Source organism: Sander vitreus, chromosome 18 (genome assembly GCF_031162955.1).
Source record: "Sander vitreus isolate 19-12246 chromosome 18, sanVit1, whole genome shotgun sequence".
In the NCBI taxonomy this organism is placed as follows: domain Eukaryota; kingdom Metazoa; phylum Chordata; class Actinopteri; order Perciformes; family Percidae; genus Sander; species Sander vitreus.
Window position 1 is genome coordinate 19019538 of NC_135872.1, and position 22500 is coordinate 19042037.

General features: G+C 44.7%; 1 protein-coding gene across 3 annotated transcripts in view; it reads right to left on the bottom strand.

The window, feature by feature from the left end:
* plcb4b (phospholipase C, beta 4b) overlaps positions 1-22500 on the bottom strand; it is an 88932-nt gene that overhangs the window by 15459 nt on the left and 50973 nt on the right. For all 3 annotated transcript variants that reach the window (XM_078274249.1, XM_078274248.1, XM_078274250.1), the window contains 19 exons: positions 19927-20006; positions 19695-19748; positions 19504-19585; positions 19295-19395; positions 18788-18845; positions 17798-17906; positions 17001-17211; positions 16761-16854; positions 16453-16532; positions 16261-16345; positions 16072-16162; positions 15879-15974; positions 15392-15546; positions 15139-15234; positions 14890-15034; positions 14618-14702; positions 2235-2359; positions 1026-1077; positions 338-440 (listed from right to left, as the gene is read on the bottom strand). In XM_078274249.1, coding sequence (XP_078130375.1) covers positions 338-440; positions 1026-1077; positions 2235-2359; positions 14618-14702; positions 14890-15034; positions 15139-15234; positions 15392-15546; positions 15879-15974; positions 16072-16162; positions 16261-16345; positions 16453-16532; positions 16761-16854; positions 17001-17211; positions 17798-17906; positions 18788-18845; positions 19295-19395; positions 19504-19585; positions 19695-19748; positions 19927-20006 — 1902 coding nt within the window. The remainder of the gene's footprint in view (positions 1-337; positions 441-1025; positions 1078-2234; positions 2360-14617; positions 14703-14889; positions 15035-15138; positions 15235-15391; positions 15547-15878; positions 15975-16071; positions 16163-16260; positions 16346-16452; positions 16533-16760; positions 16855-17000; positions 17212-17797; positions 17907-18787; positions 18846-19294; positions 19396-19503; positions 19586-19694; positions 19749-19926; positions 20007-22500) is intronic.

A 22500-nucleotide genomic window follows, 5' to 3' on the forward strand; every position in this document is an offset into this window, starting at 1 on the left:
GACAGCATTATGAATATCTTTGAAGGCATAGATTTTACAGGAATAATATTTAAAAAGTAATTATTCACTATTATTGGACTCATCAGGTATGGGGTACAATCAAGCACCATCTACTAAGGTAAAGATATGCGTAATAAGACAGCTCTGCCTCCCTGGAGTAGCATACAACACACACCATGTTGTGAGAAAATCAAGCCTAGAGCTAACCCTTGTATACATCTGAGTACATAATTTTTTTTTTTATGGATCATAGTTTAATGCTAAAATACTGTAATCGTCTTTTTATTCATAGGATTTAACAGTTTTCCCGCATAATTGAAGTGTCAGATGACCTGACCTGTACGCTGCAGGTTGCAGCGATGACTCCATCCACTGGCGTCTCTGAGAAAGGGTCAAACATCCTGTCTGACCGCCGCATGAAGTCAGGCTTCAGCAGGTAACTGATGTGTGCACACACACGATACATATAAGGAAAACGCACACACAACAAAATCAATCTACCTTTTAGATCAAATGTGGGAATGCTGATGTGATGAAATACATAATCCTACAGTTATAAAATTCTATATTGTTAGTTTAAATTAGGCTCTAAAATAAGGGGAATAAGGAGATGCAGAAGGCTTTTTGTGTGGGAGTGAGTGTTTGTGTGTTTTAACCCGGGGCCCAGCAGAGTGGCATTAGTAATGATGGGTGTCTGCAAAAGCCCCGATCTTCCCACATATGAGATTTCCAGCATTAGTGGTAAAATGTCTGCCCTCAGGGACAGTATTAGAGCCGAGGGACCGAAACGGCGATAGAGAAAGGAAGAGATAGATGACTGCAGAGAGCCTCAGAGGCGGGTTAAGAGGAGCCCGCTTCCCCAAAGCACTAATTGTCTCTCGGGGTAGACAGTAGCTACGGTCGCCGCTGGCAACCACTAATGAGATGTGACAAGCTTTAATTGATGAACTTTGGAGAGGGGCGGAGAAGGGAGGGATGGGACGGATGGAAATGAGCCAAGGACAGGAGTGAGGAGCTTTTCTCACCCGCAGGAGCCGTTGTACTCGTACTTTCCCTGGTTCAACTGCATGGCCAGATCTGAGAGAGACAATGAGACAAGTTCTGATGAGACGCAGATATCAGGTTCTCACATTACTCACACAAACATCAAATCTTGGAGCCTTTATTTTTATTTTTTTTAAATTTTCCTGACATCTCTCTCCTTCTCTAAACATGTATCCCTCCATCACAGAAGCTCCACCTCTTGTGTGACTCCCCCTTCCCCCCCTCAGGCTTGCACATGCTCCACTCCCAGCAAGCCATATGGTCCGATCCCTTTTGCCTCTGGTCATGGGGCAACAGCTGTTTTCCAACAGAAAACACTCACTGTATAGGTGTGTATGTAGCAGCGAGAGTTAATTAAAAAAAATTGTGTGTGTGCGCGCGATCAGGTTCATGCATGCATGCATGCATGCATAACCTGATGCTGAAAACCATTTGCAGAAACTAGGAACAAATTTTTGTCATGTGGCTGGAAGTAGCACTATGGTTTCTCAAAACAAAATTATTCTCATATGCTTATGACAGTATTGACCACTCTGCACAGACTCCAATCAACACTTTTCTTTAAAGACTTAGTTCACCTAAATCAGAACAAACCAGAGCTCTTGGTGGTGCAGTTTTCATTAGAAATATTTTTTCCCCCCAAGAATGTTACAGTACATGTATGTACATGTTGCAGTTTAGTATTTTGTAACCATTGTATTGGAATGGTGGTAAATATGAAAAATTGATATCAGAAAACCTCAGCCCATAAAATCAAAGCTATCAGCATAACTAGATAATACTAGCAGTCAGTGAGAAAATGTGCTTTTTTTGTAATTTACGTGAACTGACCATTTTTAAACTAACATTTCAATCCAAACTGGATCTTCATTAAGTCCGAATGTCCTTCTCGTTGTTGTTATTCTTGGCATGTGTATATTTGGATGTTTGCATGTGATTGGGGATGCGATTGTGGGGTTGTTGATTAGTGGGTCCATGTTCATCCAGACAACACATGCAGAAGATACTTTCAGTGTGATGTATGAGTACGTGAGGTCAGAAGTTCATTGCATGCTGCACTTTGTTGGATCAGAAGTTTAACTGAGTGCTTGTATTTGTGCATGTGTGCTTGTAATATGTATCTGCTGTATGTGGAGTACTTTATATGGGTGTGTGTGAGGTCAGAGGTCCCATGTTGTGTGCTGTGGTACCTGGGGTCTGGAAGTTGAGTGAGACCATCTGGCAGCCTGCGTTCCAGAAGATCTGAGGCATGTAATTACTGGAGTCCACCCGGCCCCCTTTGGGGTAGATACGGCTCATCTGACGTTTGTTGTAGCTGCACTGACGCTCAGGAATTTTTTTTTAAAAAGATGAGAGCATGTGTGTTTCAGCACGTGTGTGTGTGTGTGTGTGTGTGTGTGTGTGTGTGTGTCTCAAATAGACTGCAGGACTATTTTTTGTGTGAACAGCTTTGGTAAAGTGTCCCATTGGACTGAGAGAGAGGCAAAGTTTGTGTGTATTTTTGCGTCAGGCCAAGTCACACAGTCCAAAGGAACACTGGCCTCTAGAGGCCTCCAGTTCTTTTCCAAGAGCGGAGTGAAAACAAATATGGCTAAAAAACATCGGGTCTGACCCACCTCTAAGCTTTCATTTAGGTGACATCAACCTATTACATTACATGTCATTTAGCTGACACTTTTATCCAAAGCGACTTTGCCTAACAGCAAGAAGTAAGTACATTAGCTTTGTAAATATGCCAAACAACAAAGAGCCAAATGAGTGCATCTGTAAAAAAAAAACAAAAAAAAAAAAACATGTTTTAGTTATCCAAGATGCAGTCGGAAGAGATGCGTTTTTAGCCTGTGGCGGAAGATGTGTAGGCTTTCGGCCGTCCTAATGTCAATGGGGAGCTCATTCCACCATTTAGGAGCTAGGACAGCAAACAGTCGGGATTTCGTTGAGTGATTAGTTGTCCCTTGCCGTGAGGGGGCATCAAGCAGGTTGGCTGATGCGGAGTGGATTGGGCGATATGGGGTTGTGAATTGTTATAGTAAAACGGAAAAGGAGCTCAGTTTTGTCGAGGTAGAGTTTCAGGCGGCGAAGAAATGTCAGTCAGGCATGCTGAGATATGGGCTGCTACCTGCGTTTCAGACTGGGGAAAGGAGAGTTGGGTGTCGTCTGTGTAGCTGTGGTAGGAAAAGCCATGCGAATTAATGACAGACCAGAAAGAGTTGGTGTACAGAGAAAAGAGGAGGGGAGACCCAGGACTGAACCCTGAGGGTCCCCAGTTGCAGGTGGACAAGGTTCTCAAAGTTACCCGGTAGGTGCTGTCTGCCAGGTAAGATGTGAGCAAAGAGAGCGCAGAGCCTGAGACACCCAGATCCCGAAGTGTGGAAATGAGGATCTGGTGGTTCACTGTGTCAAAGGCAGCAGAAAGGTCCAGAAGGATGACAAATGGAAGAGAGAGGTTGCTCTAGTGATGTGAAGCTGCTCAGTGACCGCAAGTTTCAGTTGAGTGGCCAGCCTTGAAGCCAGACTGGCAGAGATCAAGAAGGTTGTTCTAGTGGAGATAGGAAGAGAGTTGAAAATGGCACGCTGTAGTTATTCACCTCAGACGAGTTGGAGTGTTGTTTTTTTGAGAAGAGGGGTCACTCTTGCTTCTTTGAGAGCGTTGGGGAAACAGCCAGTTGACAGGGAGGCATTGACGAGATGGGCGAGGAAAGGAAGGTGGTCAGGAGCATAAGACTGGAGAAGGTGAGAAAGGATAGGGGGGGGCAGGTGGTTGGGCGGGCAGTGGTTATTGGGGTAAGAACTTGCTTGGGAGATAGAGGGGTGAAAGAGGAAAGAGTAGTGGATGTGTTGGATGGAAAGTTGATTTCAGAATGTGGAATGGACAATGAAGAGCGTCTGTCATCTATCTTTTTTTACAAAGTAGTTGACAAAATGGGTTGGTAGGAGGGAAGGGGGGGGGACTGGGGGGGATCAAGGGATTAGAGAAGATGAAAAAAAGTTTTTGGGGGTTGGAGAAGGAGGATTGAATTTTGGTTCGATAGAGCTGTTTGCTGCAGAAATAGAGGCAGCGAAGGAGGAAAGAAGAGACTGATAAGTAAGCAGATCGTCTGGGTGTTTAGATTTCCGCCATTTCCTTTCTGCTGCCCGTATAGTTGTTCTCTCAGACAACCACGGAGCTGGGGAGGACTTTCGAGCCAAGTCGTGAAGTGGGAGGACAGAGAGAGTAAAGAGGATAGAGTAGAACAGAGTGTCTGTGGCAGCATGGCAGGCATGAGTGAGAAAGGGTCAGATGAAGGGAGGGTTGATAAAGTAGATGAAGCCAGAGAAGAGGGAGAGAGCGAGCATATGTTGCGACAGGTACAGTATCTCTTGAGATATGGCTGTGAGATTGGGAAAGTGGGAGAGAGTAAGAAGATGAAGAAATGGTCAGAGATATGGAGTGGGGTAACAGTGAGGTTGGATGTAGAGCAGTTTCTGGTGAATGAGATCAAGGTGATTGCCAGCTTTGTAAGAACCAGGAGAAGGCAAAGTGAGTGCAAAGGAAGAGAGAAGATGTAGTAAGTCAGTTGACTTCTCTGTCTGGATGTTTGAAGTCGCCGAGAAGAACCAGCGGAGGGCCATTTGCGGGGATGTTTAAAAGGACATCCAATTCCTTACAAAAACTATCCCAGAGGGGGCACCTGGGTAGCCCACCTGGTTAAGCTTGCGCCCCATGTCCTCAGGCTCAGTCCTTGTCGCAGTGGCTGCGAGTTTGGTGCCGACCTGCGGCCCTTTGCTGCATGTCATCCCCCTCTCTCTCCCACTTTCGTGACTTAATCTGTCCTATAAATAAAAAGGCAATAAAAGCCAAAAATATAATCTTAAAAAAAAAATAACTCTCCCAGAGGACCTGGTGGGGGGTAGATGACAAAATTGATTAGTTGTACCATGTTACGGGTGTGTGCGCCTCCTCCGCAGTGGTGTTTCGGGCTGTGATTTTGGACTTGTTGCAGCTACAGTGGTGTGAAAAAAGTGTTTGCCCCTTCCTCATTTCCTGTTCCTTTGCATGTTTGTCACACTTAAGTGTTTCGGAACATCAAACCAATTTAAACAAAAGTCAAGGACAACACAAGTAAACACAAAATGCAATTTGTAAATGAAGGTGTTTATTATTAAAGGAGAAAAAAAATCCAAACCATCATGGCCCTGTGTGAAAAAAGTGATTGCCCCCCTTGTTAAAACATACTATAACTGTGGTTGTCCACACCTGAGTTCAATTTCTCTAGCCACACCCAGGCCTGATTATTGCCACACCTGTTCACAATCAAGGCATCACTTAAATAGGAGCTGCTTGACACAGTAAGGTCCACCAGAAGATCCTTAAAAGCTACACATCATGCCGAGACCCAAAGAAATTCAGGAACAATTGAGAAAGAAAGTAATTGAGATCTATCAGTCTGGAAAGGGTTATAAAGCCATTTCCAAAGCTTTGGGAATCCAGCGAACCACAGTGAGAGCCATTATCCACAAATGGCGAAGACATGGAACAGTGGTGAACCTTCCCAGGAGTGGCCAGCCGCCCAAAATTACCCCAAGAGCGCAGCGACGACTCATCCAAGAGGTCACAAAAGACCCCACAACAACGTCCAAAGAACTGCAGGCCTCACTTGCCTCAGTTAAGGTCAGCGCTCATGCCTCCACCATCAGGAAAAGACTGGGCAAAAATGGCCTGCATGGCAGAGTTCCAAGGAGAAAACCACTGCTGAGCAAAAAGAACATCAAAGCTCGTCTCAATTTCTCCAGAACACATCTTGATGATCCCCAAGACTTTTGGGACAACATTCTGTGGACCGATGAGACAAAAGTGGAACTCTTTGGAAGGTGTGTGTCCAAGTATATCTGGCGTAGAAGGAACACTGCATTTCATAAAAAGAACATTATACCAACTGTAAAATATGGTGGTGGTAGTGTGATGGTCTGGGGCTGTTTTGCTGCTTCAGGACCTGGAAGACTTGCCGTGATAAAAGGAACTATGAATTCTGCTGTCTACCAAGAGATCCTGAAGGAGAATGTCCGACCATCTGTTCGTGTACTCAAGCTGAAACGAACTTGGGTTCTGCAGCAGGACAATGATCCTAAACACACCAGCAAGTCCACCACCGAATGGCTGAAGAAAAAACAAAATGAAGACTTTGGAGTGGCCTAGCCAAAGTCCTGACCTGAATCCTATTGAGATGTTGTGGTATGACCTTAAAAAGGCCGTTCATGCTCGAAAACCCTCTAATGTAACTGAATTAGGACAATTCTGCAAAGATGAGTGGGCCAAAAATTCCTCCAGGACGCTGTAAAAGCCTCATTGCACGTTATCGCAAACGCTTGGTTGCAGTTGTTGCTGCTAAGGGTGGCCCAACCAGTTATTAGGTTTAGGGGGCAATCACTTTTTCACACAGGGCCATGATGGTTTGGATTTTTTTTTCACCTTTAATAATAAACACCTTCATTTACAAATTGCATTTTGTGTTTACTTGTGTTGTCCTTGACTTTTGTTTAAATTGGTTTGATGTTCGAAACACTTAAGTGTGACAAACATGCAAAGGAACAGGAAATGAGGAAGGGGGGCAAACACTTTTTCACACCACTGTATGTAGTGAAGATGGCTGATGCGTTTCCACATGGGATCAGCTAGATGGGTGTCAAAAATCTGATTTGTTTGCTCTCGCTGCACGTTATGGCATTTCTGTCATGACCACTCTTCTTAAAGAGGAGTTGAAAGCTGCTGTTGTAGACGGTCTAATCAGCAAGGGTTTACTCATTTTGCCAACCTCAGGTGGAGCTTCTGCTGTGGGTTTGGCGAGTGGTGGTGCAGCAGATCAGGTTGTTGGGGGTGTGGCTGAGTCATCTGGTTCTGCCATTACTCCTGGTGTAGTGAAGCTAGGGGAGAAATCCTTTACTTTGCCAAAGTTTGATCCACTTTCTGGGGAGTCTCTTTCCCCCGGAGCTGGAGTTGAAGGTGCGGCCCGTCTTCAGTTAGAGAGAGAAGCGTGAGTTACGGCGGGAGAGAGAGAGGAGCGTGAGCTACGGAGGGAGTTGGAGCTTAAAAAAATAGAGGCCAACGCTGCTGTCAAGATGCGTCAGTTGGAACTGGAGAAGGGCGAGGCCGGCGGCAGCTCTGCTACAGCTGGCGTAAGAACTTCCGAGCACTCCACTCCCCCTTTAGATGCGAGTAAACTTATTTCTCTGGTCCCTGTTTTCCGTGACTCTGACGTTGAGTCCTGCTTTGGTGCATTCAAACGTATCGCTAACGCTCTGCACTGACCACCCGATGTTTGGGCTATACTATTGCAGCGTAAATTAACCGGTAAGGCACAAGAGGCTTGCTCGTCACTTTCAGTTGAGAACAGTCTAGTTAATGAGAGGGTTAAAGGTGCTATCCTGCGGGTGTATGAGCTGGTACCTGAAGCTTAAAGGCAGCGCTTTCGCAGTCTTAGAAAGACCTCAGGTCATAAATTTTCAGATCTCGCAAGGGAAAAGGGGATTTTGTTTGACCGGTGGTGTGCCGTTTGTTAAGTTAATGATTTAGCTTTTTTGCCTCAGTGCAATTTACTTAACTGAGCAAAACGCTACCACTCTGCAGCAGGCGGCCTCCTTGGCAGATGAGTTTGCACTAACTCATAGAACGATGTTCACCAAGAGGGATGGGCCTTCCTCTCTCACTCCTCCAAAATCTGGTGTTACACCAGTTGCCCGTGCTCCTGTACTCTCGCCAGGAGGTAAGATTGAAAAGCTGCATTTCTATTGCCACAAGCCTGGTCACGTTGTTGCGAGTGTCAGCTTTTAAAGCAAAAAACGGGTGACTGCTTCAACGCAGCCAAAAGGTGTAGGGTAAAGTAAGACCGTGTCCCCTAGTGGTCAGTCCCCTGCTCTGATAGAACCTGATGAATGTTTCAAACCCTTCATCTTTTCTGCTTCTGCGTCTCTTACAGGAAGGCCCGAGCACCAGCGTCCAATCACAGTGTTACGGGACCTTGGGGGTTCTCAGTCCTTTATCCTTTCCAGTGCTTTGCCTTTAAGTAAGGAGTCTGACTGTTACAGCAGTACCATAGTCAGGGGTAGTGGCATGAGTTTTGTGCCTGTCCCTCTCCATCAGGTGCACATTAGCTCTAAGCTAAAGACTGGTTTCTTTTCTGTAGAAGTCCTGTCATGTTTTCCTGTCATTGGAGTGGACTTTGTAATGGGTTATGATATTGCTGGGGGGAAAGTGTATCCTACCCCTGAAGTTGTAGAAAACCCCATATCTGAGTCCGAGGCTGAGGTAGCTCAGCATCATCCTCACGTGTTCCCCGCTAGCAGTTTGCCCCGCGCTCAAGCACTTAAGCGGGCCGAAAAAATGCCGATTTGTCCGACTCATTGTTTGCCTCTGTTTGTCTGGGGATAAGTTGCCTCCCGCTGGCGAGGTAGTGAACTGCGCTCCAGAGAGTGCGATGAGCCAGCCACTTCCCCTCCACGGTACCCTTTCCGCTTACTCGCGATGCACTTGGTGAGGAACAGTCCTTTCTAGGTGATAAGGGGGTACCGACGCGTAAGTTGGTTTCACAGCCTGATGCAGGCGAAGACTGGGCTACCGTTTACCAGATTGTTCCTCCTACTGGCTGCCGACAGCAGGTTATAGAGTTGGCACATGGACACATATGGGCGGGCCAGCTGGGTGTAACTAAAACATACGACCATATCCTAAAACATTTCTTTGGCGAAGCCGAATCAAGTAGCGCCTCCAACCCCTATCCGTCCTATTCCAGCGGCTGGAGAGCCTTTTGAACGTTGCCACAAACAAGGTCAGGTAATCGGTTTCTCTTGACAATAATGTGCGTTTCCACTAGGGTCCCTGAGGCAATCCCGTTGAAGAGAATCACTGTACCAACTGTCATCAAAGTCTTAACCAAGTTCTTTAGTACCTTTGGGCTGCCAAAAGTTGTGCAGACCAACCAAGGAACTAACTTCCTCTCTAAAATCTTCGTCAGGGTGCACTTGAACGGTGGCATCAGACACTCAAATCCACGTTTTGTCACTATTGTCACTATACTGAGAAGGATTTGGACCAGGGGGTCCCTTTTGTCCTTTTTGCCTGCCGCAAAGCTAAGCAAGAGTCCCTCGGGTTCGGCCCGGCTGAATTAGCGTTTGGTCATAGTATCCACGGTCCTAGGAAGGTACCGAAAGAGTGCTTCATGTCTGATTCGGGTACTGTGACTAATGTGTTAGATTGTTTCTCAGTGTAAGGAGCCTTAGCCGGAGAAGCTCCCTCTTCCTCCCAGAATAACACAGGGATGCTGGTCGGGGAAAGCATGAAGTAATTCTGAAGACCGCCCCTGCTAAGGCTCCCATTGTTTTGGGCTTCACGCGACTACGGTTTGACAGTGCTTAGTGATGGTCAGCAGAGCGGTAGGTTGTCAAACTCAGACTTCCTGTCTGACATTGAAGCGCAACTGTCTCTTCTACCTGGATATCCTCTACCTCGTTTAGCGATCCTGTAGCAATGCGTCGCGGTGCAACATTGATGTCGGCTCTGCGTCTCCAATTAAACGACACGCTTTTCTGCACAGACTTTGGGAAGGTTAACGCGGTAACCAGATTCATTCTCCTTGCCACGCACGGTGTACTGTATCGACAGTATTGGTTGGACTTGCTCAAAAAGGGTACCAGCAAGTGCCTTTGACCCCTAGAGCATCTGACATATCTGCCTTTGAAGCACCTGATAATTTTTTTCAGTACACAGTAATGAACTTTGGAATGAGATACGCACCTGCCACCTTTCAGCACCTGATACACTTAGTGCCGGGAGATGCACCGCAATGTAATGCGTATCTCTATGACGCAGTGGTGTACTCGACACGCAGACAGATCACGCGTCCAGTCCAACTGACTTGCCGATGCGTCGTTGACTCTTAACCTTGCAAAATGAGAGTTCGGTAAGGCCACTGTTACTTATCTTGGAAAGCAAGTTGGTCACGGTCGGGTGCGTCCTGTGGATTTGAAAGTCGAAGCTGTACCGTCTTTTCCAGCTCCTACTTCGCGACGCTTCTCGGGTACGGCCGGCTATTATTGGCGTTTCTGTAAAAACGTTTCTGTAGCGGTTGCCCCGCTTACTCATCTGTGTAGTACATCTGTTCCTTTTGGGTGGAACAAGGACTCTGATCATGCTTTTAGAGCTGCAAACTCCCTCCTCTGTGGCGCTCACATTCTCTCGACCCCTAACTTCTCTCTTCCATTCAAACCGAAATTTGACGCCAGCGGCCTCGGGGCCCGTGCCGTTATGCCGCAGGACAGGGAGGGTGACGTAAGCCATCCAGTGCGTCACATCTTTGAAGTTGAAACGCCACCAATTGAACTACTCAACTATTGAGGAGACCCTGGCCGTGCTCTTCGCTAGAGGTGCGAAGAGATCTGTCAAAAATCATCTGTCGAGTGTTTGACAGTAATTTATTTGCGCTCAAACGTAATCAATGTGAAACACTAGTAAAATAAGCTTTATTTCTCTATGTCCACTGTACAATGACAAATTGAAGTACAAAACATTTGGTAAATGTTTAAATACATTTTTAAATGTTCTAAATAAAGGACTATTTTTCCAGTCTTATTTCTTCATTGAAATAATAGTTTTCTGTAAAATAGGGTTAAAGTCTCGTCTCGATCTCCTGAAGCCAATCTCGCGTCTCGTCACACCTCTACTCTTTGCCTGTCAGCACTTCCACATGTACGTGGGTTTTAGCTCTGCACCTGCGTTCATCTATACCGACTGTGGTGGTATGATGAGTCTAAGGGAAGCGTAGACAATATCAGGTCATTCATAGGTCACAGGTCAGGGGATGAGAATATTCGGCCAGGCTCTAATAAGCAAACCCGTTCATGTATAATTACGGTTGTCGCTACAGATTATGGGAATCTAGGCAGTTGTATGATAAGGACATTTTTTATCTCAGGACTGTCTCCTTTTGGAGGCGGGTGGGCCAGGCACACTTTTTATGCTTTGGCATCTGTTTAGGTGGGTGCAATGCCTTTGTTTACCTTAAAGGTTCTGTGCCTGCTTAATTGTCTCCTCACTTGAGTGTTCATTAAATGCTTCTGCGCAAGTTATCAAGGTCTCCCGGATGTTGTTCACGTATGTGAAATGAGTTGCGCTGCACCGGAGTTTTTCCTTAACACTGACCATAACCCTCTTGGGTTTCTCTCCCTAGATGTACAACCAGAACCAGCATTTGATGCGCTGGGCTCTTCTGGTGCATGCTAATTGAGCACAAGAAAGGTTCAGATAATGTGGTGGCTGACGCCTTATCTCGTGGGTATGGCGTACATATTTTGTCACGATGCACCATTGTTTGTCACATGCGGTGGTAGCGTTGCGGGGTGGGCACCAATTTTTCACCCTACGACCTCAGCGCAATGTTGAGGTGTTTGGTCGTGGGTGTTGTTTTTTTGTTCAGCTATATTGTCAGTTACAAGCGTAGCTCCTCTGTCTGCGTGTCCTCTCTTTTCCAGGTTGACTGATGATTGCTGAATGAGTACACATGTGTTGGCCCAGCTTCCTGGATAAAAGCAACGGCCGCTTCTCCTCCATAGCCTTTGTGTGCTGGCAGTAGGCAACGCTGAGCCAGTGTGTATCGGTAGGTGTTTATCTTGCGCTTTGCCTTGTTTGTGATGTAGTCTTGGTTTTTGTCACTTTCTAATGCGATTGTCTCGTTTCCTCGTAGATGCGCCTCTGCCTGCACCGCGGCACGCTCACCTTTGTTTGTTGTTGACCTCGTGACCTTGTTAAGCGGTTTTAGATATATGTTGACACTGAAGCATTTACAAGCATTTCAGCGTTGACCCTTGTTTTTCAAGACGTCTGCAATGGGCCCCGGCTGCTGTCAATTAACTTGCGGGCCACATCCAGCGAGCCCACTCCCTCGGCGGAGAAGCAACCCCACACACGAACGGAGGACCGTAGGTAGCGCTCACCTCATCTTCTCTCCAGCCTCGTCCTGGGCAACACTCACCTGTGTTAGCGAGAGAAATCACTGACACAGCTGGTCATTTTGAGGCAGGGCTGAATGCAGCAGAAGAGATTTGTAGAGGGACTTTGCAAGTAATTGCAATATATCTGATGAGCCTTCATAACATTGTGGAGTATATGCAGGTTGGCATCATACAACGTGAAGCAGCCAACTTTGTGAAAGGCAATACCTGTGTCATTGTCCAACTTTTTGACCACAAGTGTAGTATCTCCGATACGAACAAGAACAAAGAAGCAGCAGCACATGAAGACACTGGGCAAATCCAGTGCGATTCTGTGCCACATTCCCCTTAGCCTCCACTCAGCCTCCCACGCGACTCCTGCGTAGACTCCTCTGTCTTTGTCCACCGCCACTGAGGCTGCAGCCTCAGACGAGTGCCCATGTTAAATACAAGGAACAGACGACGGGACTTGGCTACAGGGGTGGAGGCCACACCCTCGCTAATCAGTTAACGCACCTGCTCGTGGGATGCCCCACCAATTGACGGTCGTTAAGCGCAGCTCACCGACCAACCGCACACATGACACTAAACTAGCCTCGTTTCCCCAAGCATGTTCCAATAAGCAACTGTTAGCACTCTGATATATGGACATGTTGTGTTCCCAATTTGTTTGAATTGCTAAACTACAATAGCATTGAAAACTGCATTTCAGCATCATCGCAATCATTTGAAAATTTAATTTAGTAGTTTGGAACTCAATTCCAATCCACTTGAAACAGAGTAAAATTATGAAATTGCATTTAATCCTCACAATTCACATTTGGTTTTTGCTGTTCGACTTCAATTTACTGAGACGCGCTGCCCACTCGTCGACAAAAACGGCCATCTAGTGCACAACTACTGAACCGTTTGTGCTCCTGCGATGCCTTCAATTTCAGCCGCCTTGGATTTTTGGATTACCAAAACTGTTTTCGCAAACGGAATGGTAATTACAGTGGGGCAAAAAAGTATTTAGTCAGCCACCAATTGTGCAAGTTCTCCCACTTAAAAAGATGAGAGAGGCCTGTAATTCATCATAGGTACACTTCAACTATGAGAGACAGAATGAGAAAAACAAATTCAGAAAATCACATTGTAGGATTTTTAATGAATTTATTTGCAAATTACGGTGGAAAATAAGTATTTGGTCAATAACAAACGTTCATCTCCATACTTTGTTATATACCCTTTGTTGGCAATGACAGAGGTCAAACGTTTTCTGTAAGTCTTCACAAGGTTTTCACACACTGTTGCTGGTATTTTGGTCCATTCCTCCATGCAGATTTCCTCTATAGCAGTGATGTTTTGGGGCTGTCGCTGGCCAACACGGACTTTCAACTCCCTCCAAAGATTTTCTATGGGGTTGAGATCTGGAGACCTGAAATGCTTCTTACGAAGCCACTCCTTCGTTGCCCGGGCGGTGTGTTTGGGATCATTGTCATGCTGAAAGACCCAGCCACGTTTCATCTTCAATGCCCTTGCTGATGGAAGGAGGTTTTCACTCAAAATCTCACGATACATGGCCCCATTCATTCATTCTTTCCTTTACACGGATCAGTCGTCGTGGTCCCTTTGCAGAAAAACATCCCCAAAGCATGATGTTTCCACCCCCATGCTTCACAGTAGGTATGGTGTTCTTTGGATGCAACTCGGCATTCTTTCCCCTCCAAACACGACGAGTTTTTACCAAAAGTTCTATTTTGGTTTCATATGACATTCTCCCAATCCTCTTCTGGATCATCCAAATGCTCTCTAGCAAACTCCAGACGGGCCTGGACATGTACTGGCTTAAGCAGGGGGACACGTCTGGCACTGCAGGATTTGAGTCCCTGGCAGCGTAGTGTGTTACTGATGGTAGCCTTTGTTACTTTGGTCCAGGCTCTCTGCAGGACCGTGTGGTTCTGGGATTTTTGCTCACCGTTCTTGTGATCATTTTGACCCCACAGGGTGAGATCTTGCGTGGAGCCCCGGATCGAGGGAGATCATTAGTGGTCTTGTATGTCTTCCATTTTCTTATAATTGCTCCCACAGTTGATTTCTTCACACCAAGCTGCTTACCTATTGCAGATTCAGTCTTCCCAGCCTGGTGCAGGTCTACAATTTTGTTTCTGGTGTCCTTTGACAGCTCTTTGGTCTTGGCCATAGTGGAGTTTGGAGTGCGACTGTTTGAGGTTGTGGACAGGTGTCTTTTATACTGATAACAAGTTCAAACAGGTGCCATTAATACAAGTAACGAGTGGAGGACAGAGGAGCCTCTTAAAGAAGAAGTTACAGGTCTGTGAGAGCCAGAAATCTTGTTTGTAGGTGACCAAATTCCCGAGGAATTTGCAAATAAATTAATTAAAAATCCTACAATGTGATTTGTTTTTCTCATTTTGTCTCTCATAGTTGAAGTGTACCTATGATGAATTACAGGCCTCTCTCATCTTTTTAAGTGAGAGAACTTGCACAATTGGTGGCTGACTAAAGACTTTTTTGCCCCACTGTAAATAGGTACTGTAACAAGTCGACGGCTTACATCTTTTTAAAAGTAATTCTAATGTTACACAGCTACGACTTGAAGCCCAAAGGATACTTGACGAACTCTATGGCGTTCGTCTTCAGATAGCCCAGACCGACGGACTCGTTAAAAGATGACATGTTATGGTGGATGTTCCTTTCTGAAAGACAGAAGGGGGAATGAAAAGTGCTTATGGCATTTGCTTTTACCCACAGAATAAAGCAGTACAAAGATGAACACAGCTAAATGAACAGTTCGGTCCCACGTTATCTATTTTTTTCACCGAGGACCGCAGTAGAAACAAATTAAAAGTTGCAACGATCGTAAGAAGGATGTGAAAAACTCACCCTCTGCCACATCAAAACTCTGGAACTTGACAGGCTGTGCGTAGTTGACCATGGCTGAGAGCCATGGGTGAATATTGGTGGTGGCTCCTACGTAGGTGTACTGAGCTATCAGAGCCTCTTCGGAGTCCTCTGGCTCTTCCGCAACCTGCACGTGACATGGGTACAATTGTACACAAATGCCTAGAAATTTCACACATACACGCTTAAAACTGGATTGACATTTGGTTTTTGATCAAGTTGTGTGCTCGCCTTCTTGTTATTGTCTAGGTCAGATGCTTCCGAGATATCTGTGGCGTCTGTTGCTTCTGTGGCTTCGGACATCTCTGCCGCTTCGTCGTCAGGCGCCTGGAAACACAAAGACGAGACTTTTTATGTTTTTACGTTCCAGTGAGCACAGTACAGAAAGATTTTAGGTAATGGCGTAAGTGAGTGTAAATGTAAGAGTGTAAATGGTTAATTTGAGCATTTCAGAAGCCAAACAATCAGCAAAGTGATAACCCACCTTCTTTATACTGTTGCTGCGTTCTTCCTCTTTCGTTGAGAGGACAGCGTTACTCTGGGAAACGCTATTGGCCTCTTTCTCAGTGGTTGCCTCTGACAGACTGCTGGGGGCCTCAGAATTCAACTCCTTATCCTCAATCTCCTTTTCTCCTACACCTAAATGCACACCAAACAAAAACATTTTTGGAGCACAAATGTTCTCGAAATGTTAATATTTTTCTATGACTTGATGCATTCAGTCAAGACAAGTTGTGCCACTAAGCAATCTTACATTACACTGTGCACTTGATGCAGATTTTTGAGGATTTCTTGTTTGTGATGTTTTATGAAATCAAATTAAAAGCTATTAAGCTATCACTTTCCCTTCAAACATGATTGTTTAAAAGATGTTTGATAAGGTGTCATGTTGTGTACATGTCAGCATTAAACGCGTTTTCCTTTATACACACACACACACAGAGAGAGAGAGCGAGAGAGATTTAGCTGACCATTCTCTGTGTCCTCTTCATTCTCCTCTCCCATAATGATGGCAGGGGTGTTGGTCTCTCCTGCCTCCATGTGTTTTTTAAAGGCCTCTAGCTGTTCTGTATGACACACACACACACACACACACACACACACAATCAATAAACCATATAATAAACAGATTTAACAAGTCGACAGTCCGAGTTGTGTACGTACTCTGTTCAACTTCAGGTTTCAAGCGTTTGTTTTTGATGAGGATTTTACGTTTGAGGTCATTTGGAGAGGGTAAAGGGCGCCCAGATTCAATCTGCCAAAGAGAACATCGTAGTCATGCATTTGAATATATAGAGGACTATCATCCAAACGCAATCCATTCTGAGATGCATTGTGAATCAGAGTATTTACCGGGTAGTTTTCCAGAGGCTGTTTGAGGAGAAACTCACCGAAGATCTCCTCGCAATACTTGGCCATCTTGTACTGCTGTGGTTTACTGGTGATACGCACACAAAACGCGCACAAGGAATGCATTGGGTCCACGTACTGTATAAGAAATAAATATGCACTAACACACTTGCTTATCGCTAGTTGTACACATACCTGCAATGGTTTTCAAAGGACAAAATAACAGGGTAGTCTGAGGTCACAAATGCTGTGTCCTTGATGGCTTGGATAACATCCTGTTGGAAGTTTAGAGAATAAAAATGAAGTGGAAAAAGGATGAAAAAGGGGATGAGAGAAGAGAACAAAGCTGTGCAATATCATACTTTCAACACAAGGGGGCAGGCATACCTTATGCAATAATAATGAAGCTGCCAGAAAAAGACAACTGTTGACAACCGTGAACAGCGCGCGCGTGTGTGTGTGTGTGTGTGTGTGTGTGTGTGTGTGTGTGTGTGTGTGTGTACCTTGAACAGGATGTCTGTGCACATGGCCTTGCCATGAGTGATAATGGGCTCCTGGTCCTCTCCTTTTCCATCCCAGCAATCCAGCTCCACACATCTGACAGGATGGAAAGCGCACAGAACAGTTTTACCTTAGCTGTTACCTGTTTAGACTGTGTGTTTGCATAAATGCAATGGGATGCATGCGTGTCTACACCTTTATGTGTATCCGCCATCTTAACGGACCGTGACGCGCTTACGCACCTGCATCCGGACAGCAGGACCTGGCGGTACATCTCTACTGAAGACTTCCCTCCAAACTGTCGCCCTGTCAGGTAAGTGTTGTGGGAGGAGCTGATAAAGTAGTGGGCCAGCGGATGCTCCATTTCCTGGTACAGCTCCAGCCGGTCCAAGAAAACTGGAGCGTTTTCGTCTGACATCAGGTACCGGCAGAACCCGTCGCTGGACATGTAACCTGGGGGAGAGGGAACGAAGGGGTGGAAGTTAATAGGTTGAGGGTAAATAGCAATGTTTCTTTATTATATGAAAAATAATTGCTGGTTACAATGAACTTCTTCTTCTGACTCAAAGTATTAAAATCCCTGATAGAACCCAATAAAAATCATTCTTATTTGTGGATAAAAGATAATCGCTTTTCCTAACTTTTTAATTAATTTAATATTATAACTCTTATCCAATCGTATTCATCTAAAATTGCAACATGTGCAAGCTCCAGGCTATAGATGATTGGAAATCAGATGTTTGCAGATCCTGTTGTCATGAGGGTGCTATTGTTTCAAAAGGAACCAAATTTAACCAATTGTTGATGCTTTGGCCTTGTGAGCGTACATTCATCAAGGAGAAGCACCACTGTAAAAGTTAACTGTCAATTTGTCATGGCGATAGGAATGGAAAATAAGACAGAGGCTGAAAATATTTATTTTGGCAGACAACTATGCCAATACCCTGATGCAACATAGTGTAGTTTCAAAAGGTACACAGGCAGATGGCAGCACAGCCTAAAATATCTCTGCCTCCCGTTTCCCTCCACTCTCCTCTACCTTTCTTCTTCAGCTCTTCGTCTCTCTCGTATTTCTCAATGATCTGCGTGGCTCTCTTGTGGTCGTAGAATGGGAACAGGATCTCATTTAACCTAGGGTCGCGCTGGTTCTGAGGAGCGATGCGCACACACAGATTAATCCACAAACTTGTTGTCTGCTCATGCACTTCTTCCCAAACAAACTGGGTCTGGTACAAAAAACTGACACACAGGGCAGGGGCAAACTTAATGGGAACAACATGGGAAAAGGTACCGAAGGTGCTCGTTTCCTTTGATTATTATCAAGTAAATCAACACAGTTGCTTTTAACAACAAAATTATAGTGACCTCAAATGGAGAGCACTCAAGTTTAAACAAACAAAATTTAATTCTAAAACATTTAAGAAAAACTGTGAGCCACACTTACATGCAGTGTGTGCGCTTTATTTCAACAGCACTCAAACATCATAATGCCAGTGCCCGCTCACAAAGCCAGGTGGGAATTAAGCTAACCAAAGCTTTGCCTCCATAGGCGGGTCTAGAGCGTGATGCACAGGATTGGGCATTAAGCGGCACACACGCAGCTTCCCAGTGGAGGGACCATGCGGGTATTCAACCAAATAGAAGAGCATGGCCACAGAAAACAGACAGCAGGAAGCGAGATGAGCCGAGCAGGAAGCGACAGGACGAAAAACCTCTACCCTCCCGTTGCCATGGAAACACCAATCAGACAAGAGGAGGCAAGCCGCGGTAGGGAGAACACACGGGGAATGGGATGAGGGCGGGGATGCAGTACAGGGGGAGCTGGTTGAAGTTGCCCTTGCGGGTTGACTGGAGGTTAAATACTTTATCAACCTCATTAATGGACTTTTAATGAGAGTTTGGATGATGTGCAGCCCGGGCTGGAGGGCAACTTTGACCCAGAGAGGGACGGGGGTAAAGCAGGAGGAGTTGCAGAGATGGGGCACGAGCAAGCAAAAACACAGAAGTTAATGAATGATAAAGAGCTTACTTCATTCAGAAAGCTGACTAACTGGTCTACAGTTAAATAATCAGTTTTGTTCCCATTGCTGCAAAGGAATTAATTAGAAAAAAACAAAATGTTATGCTTCTTAAAAACGAGACACAGTCATTCACACATTCAGTTAAAATTGGTCTTTAAAAAGGGGGGTTCACACCTAAATGTTATACGTTTAGTAATAACATGTTATTCATCACTCATAGTTAATGAACTGTAGAAGCAGGTTAGGCTGTCCAGACAGTTAGTGCAGCAGGCGCAGAAACATTTGTCCTCATTATTTCCAACAAGATGCAGTAGCACACATTTGGGGATATATTCTAGCAGCACTGTTTTATTTAGTCAAAGGGTAACATGGGTATTAAAAATGCAGGGGTGCTACTATTAAGTTGTTTATTTGCAGGATTGACCATGTTCTAGTATTCATTTTGAGGTATAAATTGGTAAACATTACAATTACAAAGATGAGGCCAGGCAGGTAAAAAAAATAAGGAGACTCACATCTTCTTGAAGAGTTCCTCTATGTCTGTGCGAGGGCAGATCTTCTGTGTGAGCGCGTAGAAAATGTCAAAGGTGAAATCTGATGGTTCAATCTCATCATTCTGTGGAAGATAAACAAGCCCCGCCGTTCGTTAACATGAGAGATATAAATCTACAGTTTAAAGTGCCAGGTATGATCCATCTGACCACTACAGTTGGTGTTGTCTAACCTTTCCACTAGGAAGGCCAAGATCTTTTAGAGCTTGAAAGATCCCCTTCTCTGTCTTTCCAGATGCAAACGTTCGAGTAATGCTGTAAAAGAAACAGAGAGAACAGGTGAAGAGCAAAGTCGAGTGAGACAAATTAGAGAAAAATGGGATGGCACAATGTTTGACCAAATATCCCATTAATTCACTCTTACCCTCTCACAGGAATCTTCCCATTCACATTGGTCAGGAAGCACATTCTCATCCAACTAAACCAGAGAAGGAAATGAAAACACACACAGGGAAGAGCACAGATTAGAGTAGGGGATCATTTCTTCCCAGAATTATACCACTTAGATTTGAGAGAAAAATGTACTGAACTGTTTATAGCACCGTTCAGGGCACAGCATTGACAGAATTAAGGGGTGCGGTGTAAAATGCACTCACTGTTTCTTGAGGCAGGTCATTGGACAGACGTTGTTGGCCTTAAAGTTGTGGATCACTGACCTCAAACCCTCGATCCACTTCTGCAAACAAACAAGCACCAGTATTTAGGACACACACTCAACACACTGACCAACCAAAGCCCACACATACACAACAGCAGAGAGTGTGCATTGTATTTAGAAGTGAGTGTCTTCGGGGAAATAAACACAAGCTAATTAATTGCCTCTTCACACACACCCATATATACACACACACACACACACACACACACACACACACCTTGACAGGACAATCAGGAACAAATGCACACATGAGAATATACACACAGGGATAAACAAACAGTGAGCTGTTTCAATACTAGGCATTGACAGTAAACAAATAGCTAGAGAAGGCCATTGTAACTTCACATAAATACACTGTAAGTGTAAGTAAGCTAATCTGTACTTTTTCGACCCTTCTGTCTTTCTGTCTCTGAATGTCTTTGCTTCCAACTCTCCCTTTTTGTGCTCCGCCTGTCCACCTCCACAGAAAATGAATACTGACATCATTAAAAAAACATTAAACAAGATAACGAGTGCAACAGTGGTAGTCTGTTTGGGCCGTGGCGTCCATGATGCCCTGTGTTGTGTGTGTCTGCCGATGTAAATGACGGTCATCTCCTGAGGTCTGCTACTTAGGGCCACCTGCATGCTGGGAAGTGGTGATGGTGGGTGTGTGGGTGTGTGTGTGTGTGTGTGTGTGTGTGTGTGTGTTCTTGTTTAACTATATTCGTGGGGTCCAGGAACCGGGAGTTCAGTATACTTGTGGGGCCAAAATGCTGGACCCCACAAGTTTAAAGGGCTGTTTGAGGGTTAAGACTTGGTTTTAGGATTAGGGTTAGAATTAGGTTATGGTTGGGGTGAGGGTTAAGGTTAGGCATTTAGTTGTGTTAAGGTTAGGGAATGCATTATGTCAATGATGGGTCCCCACAAAGATAGTGAAACAAACGTGTGTGTGTGTGTGTGTGTGTGTGTGTGTGTGTGTGTGTGTGTGTGTCTTGCTAAAGGTTGTTGCACGAATATCATGGGCAGCCCTGTGGCAGGCAGCCCTCCGTGCAACTATGTGCGAACATAATTTATACCACCCATCACTACAAAAACCCGCTCTCATGGGACATGCATAAACAGCAACGCTGCGGTGCCAAATAACAGATCTGCGTTTGCACAAAATATGCTTTTTCAGTTTGGTTTGAAACTGGCTGTGATTTTGGGTTCTGGGGACATCTTTTAAAAAATATTTTACTGCATTACATAAAAATATTTTCCTCAAGGCTAGCAGTGTGCGGTAACTTATAACTAAATCATAATAATTGTACTTTGTTACTTTTCTCAGTACTTGAATGATCTTCAGAGACAATTGCGCATGACAAACGATGACAGACATGAATTAATATCAACTATTTGTATGTTAGTTACCTTGGATTGACAACCCTAAGGCTGAATAAAATGACACTGACTGAAGGTTGTCAAAGTGTTTTTTCTTGCTTTGGCTCTGTGTCTTTCAATTACTGCTAAGCCTTTGGGCCACGCTGGATTTGTCACTAACTAGAAGATAGCCGACTAACGGTTTTCTTTTTCTCTCCACAGGTCTTTGCCTTGAAATTGACTGGCAATATTCTATAGTATACTTTTTATTTTCAACAAATCATGAAGACCAGAACCAACAATGAATGTACCCAACTAATAAGTATTGTCTGGTTCGGCTAAAAGCCTGATAAAGTTTATTCCTCCGTGCCATACATTGTTGTCCAGAAATACCAAAACATCAATGAGCCACACTGTCATTGACACGGACATGTTTCTTTATTATGATAAACATGGGCACTGTAGTTTACTTTGAGTCAATCCCACATAAACCGTCCTGCTGCTGTAAATGCTTACTAGCATACCAAATGTGTATTAATCTGTGGCTAAAAATAGTCCCCAACAAATGGGTACTGTTCTATAAAAACTGCAGTGTTTTATAAAACTGCAGTGCCCAGATGTTTTAGGAAATTATTTAGCCTTTTAAAAAAGTAAGCTATACATCTGTGACACTGATTTACAAGGAACAAATGGCCTTAGAGCCATAGACAGGGTAGGGCAGGTTTAAGCCTTTTTATAAAATTTGTTGACAATACAAAAAATATATACAATAATGCTAACCTTCTCATTTGAAGAATGACCAAGACTGGTTTTGGTTAATCTGAGAAGTGTCATTCTGTCATTCAAATCTGGATCAATTCAGCTCCAGGAAACCACAATTTAATCAACACATTATTTATTTATTTTTTTTAAAGATTATTTTTTTGGGGCTTTTCCCTTTATTATGTAGTGACAGTGGATAGACAGGAAAGGGGGAGAGAGATGGGGGATGACATGCAGCAAAGGGCAGCAGGTCAGATTCGAACCCACGCCACTGCAGGACTCCGCCTACATGGGGCGAACGCTCCTACTGGGTGAGTTAGAGGCCGCCCCAGCACATTCAGTTGTGTATTGTGTTCTATACAGGATATGTACAATATTTGGAGGTTTGCCAGCAGGGGTCAGCAATAAT